The 13,066-nt window shown below is 41.6% G+C and overlaps 1 protein-coding gene and 1 non-coding gene across 5 annotated transcripts in view; one reads left to right on the top strand and one right to left on the bottom strand.

The window, feature by feature from the left end:
- AKAP7 (A-kinase anchoring protein 7) overlaps window positions 1-13,066 on the bottom strand; it is a 152,264-nt gene that overhangs the window by 91,700 nt on the left and 47,498 nt on the right. For all 4 annotated transcript variants that reach the window (XR_003755852.2, XM_029054143.2, XM_029054144.2 and 1 more), the window contains exon 6: window positions 8,554-8,669. Coding sequence is in view for 3 of the 4 variants with exons in the window: in XM_029054143.2 (XP_028909976.1) it covers window positions 8,554-8,669 (116 nt within the window). In the remaining variant the exon portion in view is untranslated. The remainder of the gene's footprint in view (window positions 1-8,553; window positions 8,670-13,066) is intronic.
- Window positions 11,316-11,453, top strand: LOC114809738. Its single transcript, XR_003757515.1, has one exon. It is a non-coding gene; the product is annotated as a small nucleolar RNA SNORA7 (small nucleolar RNA).

Consider the following 13,066-nt stretch of genomic DNA (forward strand, 5'->3'; position numbering starts at 1 on the left):
ACAGTGCTTGGCACATAGTAAGCACTTAAAAGTACCATAATAATGCTAAGTATTATTATTATACGATTGTTTTCTTTCCCTCCCAATCTTTGGCATTTTAATGAGCTTCAGAAGCTACTGATGCTCTGTCAGGTTTTTAAGGGGGAGAAAAACATCTTTCTCTCTTTTCACTCCAGCTACTAAAGCCTAGGAATAAGGATGCCTGGAAAGCAGAATGGCCCAGACTACCCTTTACCCCCACCCTTCTGAGCTCAGTTGCAACCTCCTCCTCCTCCTCCTGTAACCTCCTCCAGTAACCTCTTGGCTGTATCCAGGCCACCTCCCCCTTCCCCTCTGCCTCCTATGGTTTCTGCTTTTGCTATAGAAAAAGCACGAAACTGTGAGAGAGAGATGATGGGTGCTAGCTGCAATGACAACTGGCACAACTGTCAGGCGAAGTGCCTGCATCTCTAGACTGTAAGTTTGCTTTTGGCAGGAAATGTGAATGTCTGTTTATTGTTGCACTGTACTCTCCCAAATGCTTGGTACAGTCCTCTGCACATAGTAAGCGCTCAAATATGATTGAACGTCTCCATTCATATTCAATTCATATTTAAGTGCTTACTCTGTGCAGAGCACTATACTAAGTGCTAGGGAGAGAACCATACAACAGAGATGGTAGACAAGCTCCCTGCCACAAGGAGTTTGGTTTAGAGAAGGAAATAACTTTTTTCCCATAAAGAAATTATGGACTGCACATAAGTGCTGTGGGGTGAATAAAGGGTACAAATCCAGAAGCGAGTGGGAGAAGAGAAAATGAGGGCTTTTTTCAGGGAAGACCTTTCGGAAGAGATCTGCTTTTTAATATGGCTTTGAAGGTGGGGAGCATGATCTTCTGTTGGATGTGAAAATGAAGGGCGTTCCAGGCCAGAGACAAGATGCTATGTGTCTCCAGCACCGTGGCACAGTTGTGTTCACAACATTCTTGATGTACTTCTCTAGGTGCAATACAGTTGCTTGTCCATTTGTTTGTTGCACACACTGCTCCAGAGGGAGCACCACTGGCAGGAACAAGAGACTGTGCATCACACTATGTACACAAATAGCATCATAATCAATCCTTCCACTAGGATTTAGAGTTCTGGAGCATTTGAGTGGAGTAAGGCCACTTATTGCATACAAAGGAAGACCGTCAACATCGTCTACCACCTTGTTGATAGTGGTAATACTATCAATATCAACTTTCCAAATATATTGTAAATTTTTATGCCACCATCATCATCAGTTCTTATTGAGTACCTGCTGGATTCAGAGCATTTACTAGGAAATAGAAATAAAAGACAATCTCTGTCTTTGAGGGTCTTTAAATGTAATGGAGGGCTTACAGTGTGCCGAGTATAGAGTAAGTAGATGTGAGCCCTGCCCTCAAGGACTTTACAGTCTAGTGAAGGAGACAGACATTAAAATATAGGTAGGGGAAGCAATTGAGTTTAAGAAGTTCTGTGAGGTTGGAGGCCAACTAAATTTAATGTTAGGTTAATGAGCTCAAGGTTCTGTTTTCAAATTCTCCACTCCACCTAAATCAAATAAGCTTTTACAATCTATATGACACCACTTATCCAATGTCTAAAATATTTACCCTTCAATATTTTAGCTCTGGGCTTGTTTCATTGCAATTTTCCTTGAAAAATCCTAAAAGGTTCCAAATGAATAGTTATGCCGACCTGCAATTGAAATGATCATTTACAGAGTTTCTTGCTGAACGGTTACCATTAGAAGTGAGTGAAGCTTTTTAAAGGGTCTATTTTGGGAGGAGGTATAACAAAAGCTGAAACATAGGTTTTATAAGTGGAATCACGTGGTCATTCCTCTCTGTTTTGATTGATGAATTATAAAGCTCTCAGTTTATCCCTAACATATCAAAGAAATGAATTTGTATTAAATTATATTCACTTTTGAGATTAAAACATATTTGAATATATGAATTTAGTGATTTATATTATCAGATATTCGAAAGTAAAGGAAATTTTTGTTCCCATTTTTGGTCTAGCTAAGATCTCAGAGCAAATTGGAAGGAGGGTTATGCATGCCCTGTAAGTATTTAAAAACAAGGAATATGCAGAAATGCAGATTTAAGACATTCGAATATGCAGCAGAAGAAAACTGGAAATATTTACAGTTCACCGTCTAGAATAGCTTAGGTGGTAACCTGCCTAAAGCAATCAAAGGTATTGAGCACTTACTGTGTGCAGAGCACTGTACTACGGAATTAGGAGAGACTGTGGTCCTTCAGAACTGGAATTGATTTTATACATGTATGTATATAAATTCCAAAATGCATTTTATATAAATCATTATCAATTGTAACAATATAACCAACCTCACAAACTCTGAAATTACATTCTCAGATCACAACCGTTTGTTTTTTTTCCTCATGATATTTATTAAGTGCTTATTATGTGCCAGGCATTGTACTTCAAGATCTGTCTTCTTTCCTGCACCCAACCCCCACAAGCAAATCTATCCTGTTCCCCCCAGTAGAGGTCTCCAATCTTTTGGCCCCTTCCAATTTTCCAAAGTCATGTTGCCTCATTTGGTCTCCTTATGCAAGCTACCTTCTCTTGACACTCAAATCCATGCTGCCCTCTCCAATGAACTTAATTCCCTCACTCCCCTATCCCTCCATCATACCACTAACACACATCACTAGATCTCTCCCATAGTTGGCTTCCTCTGCTCTTGTCCACAGAACTGGGGAGTACTTTTGGTGGATATCCAGACACCAGGCCAGCCATGTCCATCAGAAACTCATCCTCACCTACTTTAAACTCCGCTCTCTTCTGCTCAGTAACAGTATTCTTCCATCCTTATTGCCTCCCATGCCCACCGTCCTCTACAGCTATTTCAGACTTTTAACTCCCTTTTCAATTCCCCGTCACTTAACACTCCTCATCTCTTGCCCTTAATTCTTGCCATGTATTTATTGATAAATCTTAAATCATGAGGTGTGATCTCCCTAAAATTCATTCAATCACCTTTGAGCACATACAGTATGCAGAGCACTGTACTAAGAACTTGGGAGAGTATAATATAACAGTAAAGAGACACATTCCCTGCCCACAATGAGCTTACAATCTAGAGGACAAGCTTAAATCTCCCAGCCCCTCTCTAGTCCCTGCCCCATCTTCAGCTCTCCAGCAGTATCTCAAGATCTCATGACCTCTCAAATTCTACTGTCTCTTTGTACCTTATCAGAATGCTCATCGCCTCCCTGATCACAATTTTCAATGGCTCAATTTCCAATGGCTCCTTCCCTTCTGCTATCAAACATTCTCACGTAACTCCTATCCTACAAAAATCCTCCCTTGACCTCCATGGCTCCCTCCAGTTATCTCATTTCCCTCCTAACATTCCCTCCAAACTCCTTATGCCAGTTGCTCAACTCCAATTCTCTTCTTAACCCCAGCAATTTGGCTTACACCCCATTCACAGAAATGGCCCTCTTTAAGGTCCTACTTGATCTATCACCTGTCTTCAGCACTGTGGACCACTCCCTTCTGGAGACACTGGCTTACCTTGCCTTTGCCGACTCTGTCCTCTCCTGATTCTCCTCCTACTTCTGGCCCCTCTTACTCAGTCTCTTTGGAAGGTCACCCACCCTCTGACTTTGGGTGCTTTAAGGCACAGTTCTGGATCTCCTTCAATTCTCCATCTAAATCCACTGCTTTGGAAAACTCATTCACTTCGACTCATATCTTTACATAGATGTTTCCCATATTTATCTCTGCAGCCCTGGCAGCTCCCGTCCTCTATAGTCTCAATCACCTTTGAGTGCTTACTGTATGCAGTGCACTATACTAAACACTTGGGAGAGTTGGTGGCAATAATACTAATTGTGGTATTTAAATGCTTACTGTGTGCTAAGCACTGTACTAAGTGCTAGGGTGGACAAAGCAAATCGGATTGGATACAGTCCATGTCCCACGTGATGCTCACAGTTTCAATTCCCATTTTGCAGAAGAGGTAGTTCAAGCCCAGAGAAGTGAAGTGACTTGCCCAAGGTCACAAAGCAGACAAGTGGCAGAGCGGGATTAGAACCCATGACCTCTTGACTCCTAGGTCCATGCTCTATCCACTATGTCATGCTGCTTCTCATGTGAATGGTAGACACATTCCATGCCCAGAATGATCTTATAGTCTCATGTTTCCTGCTGCCTTCAGGACATCTGGATTTGGATGTCCCGCCAACACTTCAAACATAACGTGTCCTAAATAGAGCTCCTCCCCATTCCTGTAGGCAACTCCACCATCTTCCCTGTCTCTCAAGCCTGTAACATTAACATTATCCTCAACTCATCTCTCTCACTCAACCCACATATTCAGTCTGTCACAAAATCCTGTCAGGTATACCTTCACAAGATTTGTAAAAATCTGTCCCTTCCCTCCACCCAAACCATTATCATTCTGATCCAAACACTAATCATATCTCACCTTGATTACTGCATTAGCCTCCTCACTGACCTCCCTGCCTTCTGTCTCTACCCTCTCTTGTCCATACTTTACTCTGCTGCCTGGATCATTTTTCTAAAAAAAAATTCAGTCTATGTGTCTTCACTCCTTTTTCATGCCTCACAAACCTCCAGTGGCTGCCCATCCACCTCCCCATTAAACAGAAACTCCTTACCATTGGCTTTAATGCACTCAATTAGTTCTCCCCATCTTAACTTACCTCGCTTACCTCCTTCTACAACCCAACCTGCCCACTTTTAACTCTAACGTACACATGCTCACTGTACCCCAATCTCACCTATCCGTAACTGACCCCTTTCCCACATACACTCCTCCTTTATATCTGATAGACCACCACTCTCCCTACCTTCAAAGCTCTCCTAAAAAATCACACCACCTCCAAGAAGCCTTCCCTGACTAAGCCTTCATTTCCTTTACCCTCCCTCTTCATCCCCCACATATTCAGATCTGTATCCCTTAAGCACTTAATATTCACCCCATCCTCAACCCCACAACATTTAAGTACTCTGCCATTTCCCCTGTCAGGCATTTATTTTAATGTCTGTCATTCCCTTCTAGGTTGTAAGCTCCTTGTAGCTAGGGATCACGTCTACCAACTCTATATGTACCATCACTTAGGACAGTGCTTGGCACACAGTAAATGCATAACAAGTATCAGCATTACCTTCCCAAGCACTTAGTGCAGTGTTTTGCACACAGTGAGTGCTCAGCTACCATTATCTGGTTTAGAGAAGCAGCGTGGCTCAGTGGAAAGAGCACGGGCTTTGGAGTCAGGGCTCATGAGTTCGAATCCCAGCTCTGCCACTTGTCGTCTGTGTGACTGTGGGCGAGTCACTTAACTTCTCTGTGCCTCAGTTCCCTCATCTGTAAAATGGGGATTAAGACTGTGAGCCCCACGTGGGACAACCTGATTCCCCTATGTCTACCCCAGCGCTTAGAACAGTGCTCGGCACATAGTAAGCGCTTAACAAATACCAACATTATTATTATTATTGATAGAAATTGTAATTACGTAAATAGGGAGTCTTTAAATTCTGTAGCTGTTCTAGTCTTCCCATTGTCTTCATGGGGTAGGACTTGGTAGAATAGCTGGGGAAAACTTGGAGGCCAAAAAGAGGAACAGATTTGAAGTAAGCCACAGTCTGAAGCATGAAGCATTTTGGTCCCATTTTCCATAGTAATAAAAGGCACTTTCAGTTGGTTCTCATTGCTTGGGTTGACACTCTTCCAACAGTCTTCATCTAAAGGATAGTGATAGGGTTTAGCTGTGGAAATTCAGATTTTTTTGGAATGGCCCCAAGCCCTAAAACTATGACTACACAAAGATTCAAGTACACTTCATCTCTCCCAGAAAAGGAAGAATATTTTAAAGGAGTGTTATCCTAGGCATGTATGGAGTTTTTTTGGTATTAGCCATTGATGATTTGTTTGATATTGTAATTATTTTAATATTGTGTCATCATTTCTACAAAATCTATTGCACTGTACTCTCTACTCTGTGCCAAGCACTGTACTAAGTGCTGGGATTGATATAAGATATTCAGGTCATAGGCGGTCCTAGTCCTTCACCTCGGAATCACAGTCTAAGTGAACTCTGTTCTCCCCCTCCCGCACTTCTCCTTCCCTTTTTACTTTGGCCAGCCTCTCATATACCAGTCCTCCTCTTCCTGTCAGGTTGAACAATAAGTGGCATCAGTCAGGTAGGTTTAAAAACAACAGTATGAAAGATTTTACTAATGTATCTTTTCATAGCCTAACTTCAGTGCACTAGATTGCACCTTTGTTACCTGAAGAAGTGTATAAAACTTGCTAAGTGCCAACTTTTCCCTGAAGGTGAGGTGCTCAATTAATGTACCTATGATAAAAAAAAAATATGCTCCACTTCCCTCTTGTGTAAGCTAAATCTGCTTCATGAATCTCGTTTGACCAGAAACTGGTCTCTCCTGCCACCAAGTGTCAGTAGACTGTCCTAACCACCCAATTTACTCCTGAGCTCGAAATGGAAACTACATCAAAATGAGTATTTCAATCAGTGCTATTTATTGAACACTTCTCCTGTGCAGAACACTGTACTAGGCACTTAGGAGAGTTACAATAGAATGCTGATCTTTGTTATCGTCTTTATATTGTCTCAGTGTTTTATCTCTCCTTGTAGTGTCAGCAGGCCCCTGTCACCTTTTTTATTTTTACATTGTAAGCCCCTTCAAGGACAGGAACTGTGTAATTCCACCTGTGTGTTATTTTCTAGTGCTTAGTTCATTGTGCTGCACACAGTAAGTGCTTGATAAATACTAGTATTAATGATACTCATAAATGTTATAAATCTTGAAAATTCTCAGTGCACTTCAAAGATTTTTAAGACCACGAGAGCAGGAATTATGTCAATTCTACTGCATTCTCCCAAGTGCTTGGAACAGTATTAAGCACATAGACTCTGAATGAGCAGTCTGGATGTGATTGCTGGTAGAATTTGGGATGGAAGGGAAGAGAGATGCTTTTCCTCTGACAAGGCTGGAAGAATTTCAAAATCTTCTGAAGTCTGGTAATAAACTGTAAACAAGTAGGAGGAAAAGCAGAAAATGTGCTCCACCTAGGAAAGCATTTAGGGAAAGCCTGGAAGGGCCTTCATCTGTCTTGCTTCATCCCCCTGCCTGCCCCATCTTTGATAGGGATTCCAAAATTGAGTCTTAGTAGACTTGAGAAATGAAATAATCACTTTGTAAAGTTCCCTCTAAAACAATCAGTCTTGGGGAATTTGTCAAACATGGGGCACCCAGGCCATAAAGTTGGATTACCTTCTTGGTACCATTATGGTACATTATGCAGGTCCATCTATGGCAACTCATGCCCTTTTTCCAGCTGGGATCCCATTTATTTTTCTCTACACTTGAAATCTTTCCCTCTCCTCCTTCCTTCCTGATTTCAGCTCATCCTACAAGAACTATTTGCATGTTCTAGCAATGTTTATTCTCCTCACACATTCGACCTTGTGCTGCTGAGCTGAAATGAATTTAGCTTCAGTGCTGGGAGACTGACTTAATTCCAAGGACTTCACTGCTAGTGATTCTGTGTTGCCATTTGAGTAAAATGGCCCTTAAATGATGTTCAAGAAGTCGGATGTGGTATGAGTGGAAAGTGCAGGTCTCTCAGTTATAGTGCAAACAATAGAGCTCAATAAATGACTGATTGTTAAAGGAGGTTTGAACCTATTTAGTTTTGTCTGAAGTTTAATACACCCTGCCATCACGCTTTGAGAGTCTCCTAAAGAATGTGGTGTTATTTAGTTTTCTACTTCTATTTCCTAGGTTGTTTACTGAAATGTCTCCGCTTCTGAAGGACCCATTTTAAAATTTTCATTCATCCAAATTTACCCTGATGAGTACTAACCAGTATATATGCTTGAAGAGAACTTTAAAATAATTAACTTGTTAAATTACCTGCAATATCAAATGCTGAAACTTGGATACTATAACTATTTGAAGCAAATGATAGAGAATACATCTTTTGACTCCCTAAATTTAGAACTACAGCTAGAGTGCAACACTTTAAACTGAGGAAAGAATGAAGTTGAGGGAGAAAGAACACTTGAAAGAGGAACAAAGATTAGGTTTTCTTAAAATCCTTCATGAAGAGGTAACAACTGAATAATTTGCCAGTTCAAATTCTGATAATAAGGCTATCATTGTAGATGACAGGAGATAATGAACTGGGAGAAGATTTTTCTACTTTGAATGTTCTGAATTGTTGACAAAGAATATTATTTTTCCTTCAAGGATATCCAGAACAATGTGCACTAAAATTCAGATATAGGTTTATAAAAAAGAGAAGCCTAAAAAATAATCACTCTAAAATTCCAATACATGTTTATTTAAGAAGTTTAAATAATAACCAGTCTCTTAAAGGACTGAAAAATGTTACCAGGGGTATGAAATCATTGAGTTAAAAAGCAGAGTGGGAGAACAATCTGGCAAAAGCAGATAATAAAAATACATTTGCTCTTCTTTGGAAGAGTTGAAAGTTTTATTGCCCATCATGCCATCTCACCTGTTTAAGTAGCCCTGCAACATTACTGGTCATTTTCATGTAGGTCAGATGGGGTGTAAAACTTCTGTTTTCTCCTGCCAATATGCCCTTTTCTTGAAATGTCCTCTTCACCGTCTCTGGAGGAGATAAAAGTAAAGCGGCCCCAAAATATTGAATATTAAGTGTAAGTGACCCCTACACACACCCTTCTTTCTTGAAAATACTCATTTCAGTTAGAATTACTTTTTTATGGTATTTAAGCACTTATTAAGTGTCAAACACTATTCTAAGTACTGTTCTAAGTAGATACAAGTTAATCAGCCTGGATTCAGTCCCTGTCCCACATGGGGCTCACAGTCTAAGTAGGAGGGTGAACAGGTATTGAATCCCCATTTCACAAATAAGGAATCTAAAACACAGAGCTGGAGAAGCAGCGTGGCTCAGTGGAAAGAGCACGGGCTTTGGAGTTAGGGCTCATGAGTTCGAATCCCAGCTCTGCCACTTGTCGGCTGTGTGACTGTGGGCAAGTCACTTAACTTCTCCGTGCCTCAGTTCCCTCGTCTGTAAAATGGGGATTAAGACTGTGAGCCCCACGTGGGACAACCTGATTCCCCTATGTCTACCCCAGCACTTAGAACAGTGCTCGGCACATAGTAAGTGCTTAACAAATACCAACATTATTATTAAATGATTTGACCAGGGTAACACAGCAAGCAAGTAGCAGAGCAGGGGTTAGAATCCAAGTCCTCAGGCCCCCAAGTCCATGCATTTATCCTCTATGCCATGCTGCTTGTATTTGGGGTTAAGAATCTCTGAATTCAGCTCTACCATTAATCATTTTCATATCATCATCATCATCAGAATTGATTGGGTGCCTACTGTGTACAGAGCACTGATTAAATACTTGGGAACCTTCAATGGAAGTAGAAGATTGTGAGCCCCTGAAGGGCCAAGAACAGTGTCTGACTCTCCCTTTTGTGTTTTTCCTCAGTGTTTAGCACAGTGTTCTGCTCAAAGTGCTGAATAAATTCTATCATTACTACTACTAATATATTTAAGTGCTTAATATGTGTTGAACACAGTTTTAAGCACAGGGACAGCTACAAGTTAATCAGGTCAGATGCAATCCCTGTCCCACATGGAGTTTAAGGTCTAAAAAGGAATAGGATTTAATCCCCATTTTACAGAAGAGGAAACTGAGATAAGTGACTTGTCCAAGGTCACACAGCAGGCAACAGACAGAGCTGGGATTAGAACCCAGGTCTTCTGACTGCCAAGCCTGTGCTCTTTCCACTAGGCCATGCTGCTCCTCAATAAAAAGTAATGGTTGTAGTATAACACTCAATCCCTGTATTCAGGATAAGGTAATAAACACTCTAGGATCAAAGATGGGAGCAGCCACCCTCTGCTCACCACATGATTCACCAGCTGCAGCCAAAGAACTAGAGGGGCACTATCTGATGTCACAGCTGGGAAACTACTCTAGACCTTAATCTCACTGTGGGCTGGTAATGTGTCTACCAACTCTGTTCTATTGTACTCCCCTAAGCACGTAGTATGGTTTTCAGCACACAAGTAAGCACTCAAATACAAATGATTGAGAGAAGTTGGTAACCCAGTCTCCTGCACACCTGTGGGCTTTCACAACTGATGGGCAAAACTCCAAATAGAAGTTGATTTAAACAATGCATTATTGCAACACCCCTGGATTTAACAGAATGTTTGGGGAATATTCCACATTCATCAAAGATGACTCCAGCATTATGGACCTAAAAGAAAATGTCAAATGCTTAAATGTGCATAATCTTAGGGGGAATAGCCTAAAGTATTGAGACTTGGTCTTTCCTGGCCAAAGAAAACAAAGGGCCCCAGCTCAAGGGATGAGCAAAAAGCACCCTTTCAGGGCTCACACAGAGTAAAAGGAGTGTTTATCAGGAATAAAGGGGTTCTCCAGTACAGCTTTGCAAGAACTGAAGTTAGAAGGTGGGCCCATACATTCTGAGTCCATTGATTAGGGTTTGGGCGTGGGGTGGGTGTCAGAGAATCAGCATGGTCCTAGGAGTAAAAGAACCTGGGTTCTAATCATGACTCTGCCATGTGTCTGTGTGATCTTGGGCAGGTCTTTTAATTTCTCTATACCTCTGTTAGCTCATCTATAAAATATGGATTCAACCCTAGTCCCTCCTACTTGAACTGTGAGCCTCATGAGGGACAGGGACTTTATCCAACCTGATTGTTCTAAGCTCTGGGGTAGATAAAGGACAGTGTCTGGCATATAGTATGTGCTTAAATATTATTAAATGAAGATCTTGCTAATTTAGGGATATATTCTGATTCCTTACAATACCCATGCACCTTCGCTCCTCCTTCCTCAGGAAACACATGTGCCTAGAATGCATGTAGTTCTGCTCCCCAAAATGAGGCCAGGACCTTTCTGGCTATATGACTGTGGGGTTTGTTTGGGCCAGAAAAGAGCTGAAGAGGTTGCAGATCTTCAGCCTCCAGAGCTAACTTACTTATTCAGTTGTGTAGAACCATGAAGAGGAGCATCTGGGTTGTCCTAAGCTTAGTGATATCCATCAATGATATTTATTGAGTGCTAACTGTGGGCAGGGTCTCTATTAAGCATGTGGAAGTATAAAATTCAAAGAGTTTGTGCAGGTGATTCCTGCCCTTAAGGAGCAGATAGTCTAGTAGAAGCAGAAAGTCTTGGACTTGAGACAGATTAGGGAATTCAGCCTTGGTCTCTGAGATATGCTTAAGGAGCTCCTAGTCAAGAGGGCCCCCTCTCAAGATCATACCTGGAGAGTTTCCAGTACACTACCAGTCTCGACTACGGGAGGGAGAGTCAAGCAGAGGCCTGTCCATTCCATTCCTAGCTTGGCCAGTGGCTAGTAAGTGGAAGGCAATCTGCTATAAGTCAAAACTCACCTGTGCTGGGCAGCAGCGGCATGGGAGAGAGTCGAGGGAGGAGACTCAAGTTTACTGAGCAGAAGGCGGCAATGATAAATTCCGGATTTTTACCAAGAACACTGAATGGATCCACTACCAGAATAACTGCAGATGGAGGTGGGGCACTCTGGAAGAGATGTATCCACTGCATCGCTATGGGTCGGAGATGACTTGACAGCATAGGACAAGAGCGAAGAAGATCTTTAGATGGGTGGATTGACTCTTAGGTCTTTTGGAGGGTTCAAATCAATCAGTTATTGAGTGCTTACTGTGTTCAAAACATTGTAATAATAATTATGGTATTAAGCTCTTATTATGTGCCAAGCACTGTTCTACGTCCTTGGGTAGATACAATGCAATCAGGTTGGACTCTGTCCCACATGGGGCTCACAGTCTCAATCCCCATTTTACAGATGAGGTAACTGAGGCCCAGAAAAGTGAACTGACTTGCCTAAGGTCACACAATAGTCAGATGGTGGAGTCAGGATTACAAACCACCATCTCTGACTTCCAAGCCCACGCTACTGCCACTAGGCCATGCTCCTGCTTCTTGTACTAAAGCAGTTGGGAGAGTATAATATAACTAAAATGGTAGACACATTCCCTGCCCATAAAGAGATCTTCAGACCCTAACACCTGCCTGCACACCTGAAAAATTTTCCAGACCTATCTTTTTTTATGTTTTGTTTGTTAATTTGTTTTAATATATAACTAGGTAATGCCACACTGGAATAGAGAAATGCAGTTTTAGCAGGAAATGTGAATGGATATTCTGGTAGACATCCACACTCAAGTTAAAAACCTGGGAATGCTTTACAAGGAATGAAACATTCCTTTTTAGAACATCCACTCCTGTACACCAAGAAATCAAAGCAGCTGCTTCTAGTGGCCCATGAAAATTTTCTTGATAGCAATGTATAAATTAGTCATAATCCAGTACGCTTTGTGACCCTGAAAATCACATCTAGCAGTTCTTAGTTTCCATCAGATTTGTATCCATCCATGAACATGTACAACAACAGTGTTTTTCTCTTGAAGTCTGGAATTTCAATCCTCAGATTACTTTTCTATGAATATGCAAATATTTACTTTAGGCGTGTGTGTGTGTGTGTGTAGAAAAAGAGAAGGCATTTAATATGTGCCAAGCACTGCACTAAGTGCTGAGGAAGATGAAACACAATCAGTCTGGACACTGTCCCTGTCTCACATGGGGCTCACAGCCTAAGTGGGAGGAAGAACTGAATCCCCAGAATCATTCAGATGTTAAAACCATCCAGAGACAGTAAGCAAGGATATGTGATCTCCGACGCCAACCACGTATTTGACTCTAAAACTAAAATAAACCACCCTAGGCTTGGCTCTACACTGAAGAAGGTTTGAAAAGCAGGGTGGCCCAGTGTATGGACCTGGGAGGCAGAGGACTTGGGTTCCAATCTCAGTCTTGCTAACTGCCCACTGTGAGACCCTGGGCAAGTCACTTTAATTCAAAGGACCTAAAAACTCATAATCAATGGTTTTTATTGAGTGCTACTTCATGCAGAGCACTGTACTAAGCGCTTGGGAGAGTACAATATAACAAAGT

The sequence above is a fragment of the Ornithorhynchus anatinus genome, chromosome 2 (genome assembly GCF_004115215.2).
Source record: "Ornithorhynchus anatinus isolate Pmale09 chromosome 2, mOrnAna1.pri.v4, whole genome shotgun sequence".
Classification (NCBI taxonomy): domain Eukaryota; kingdom Metazoa; phylum Chordata; class Mammalia; order Monotremata; family Ornithorhynchidae; genus Ornithorhynchus; species Ornithorhynchus anatinus.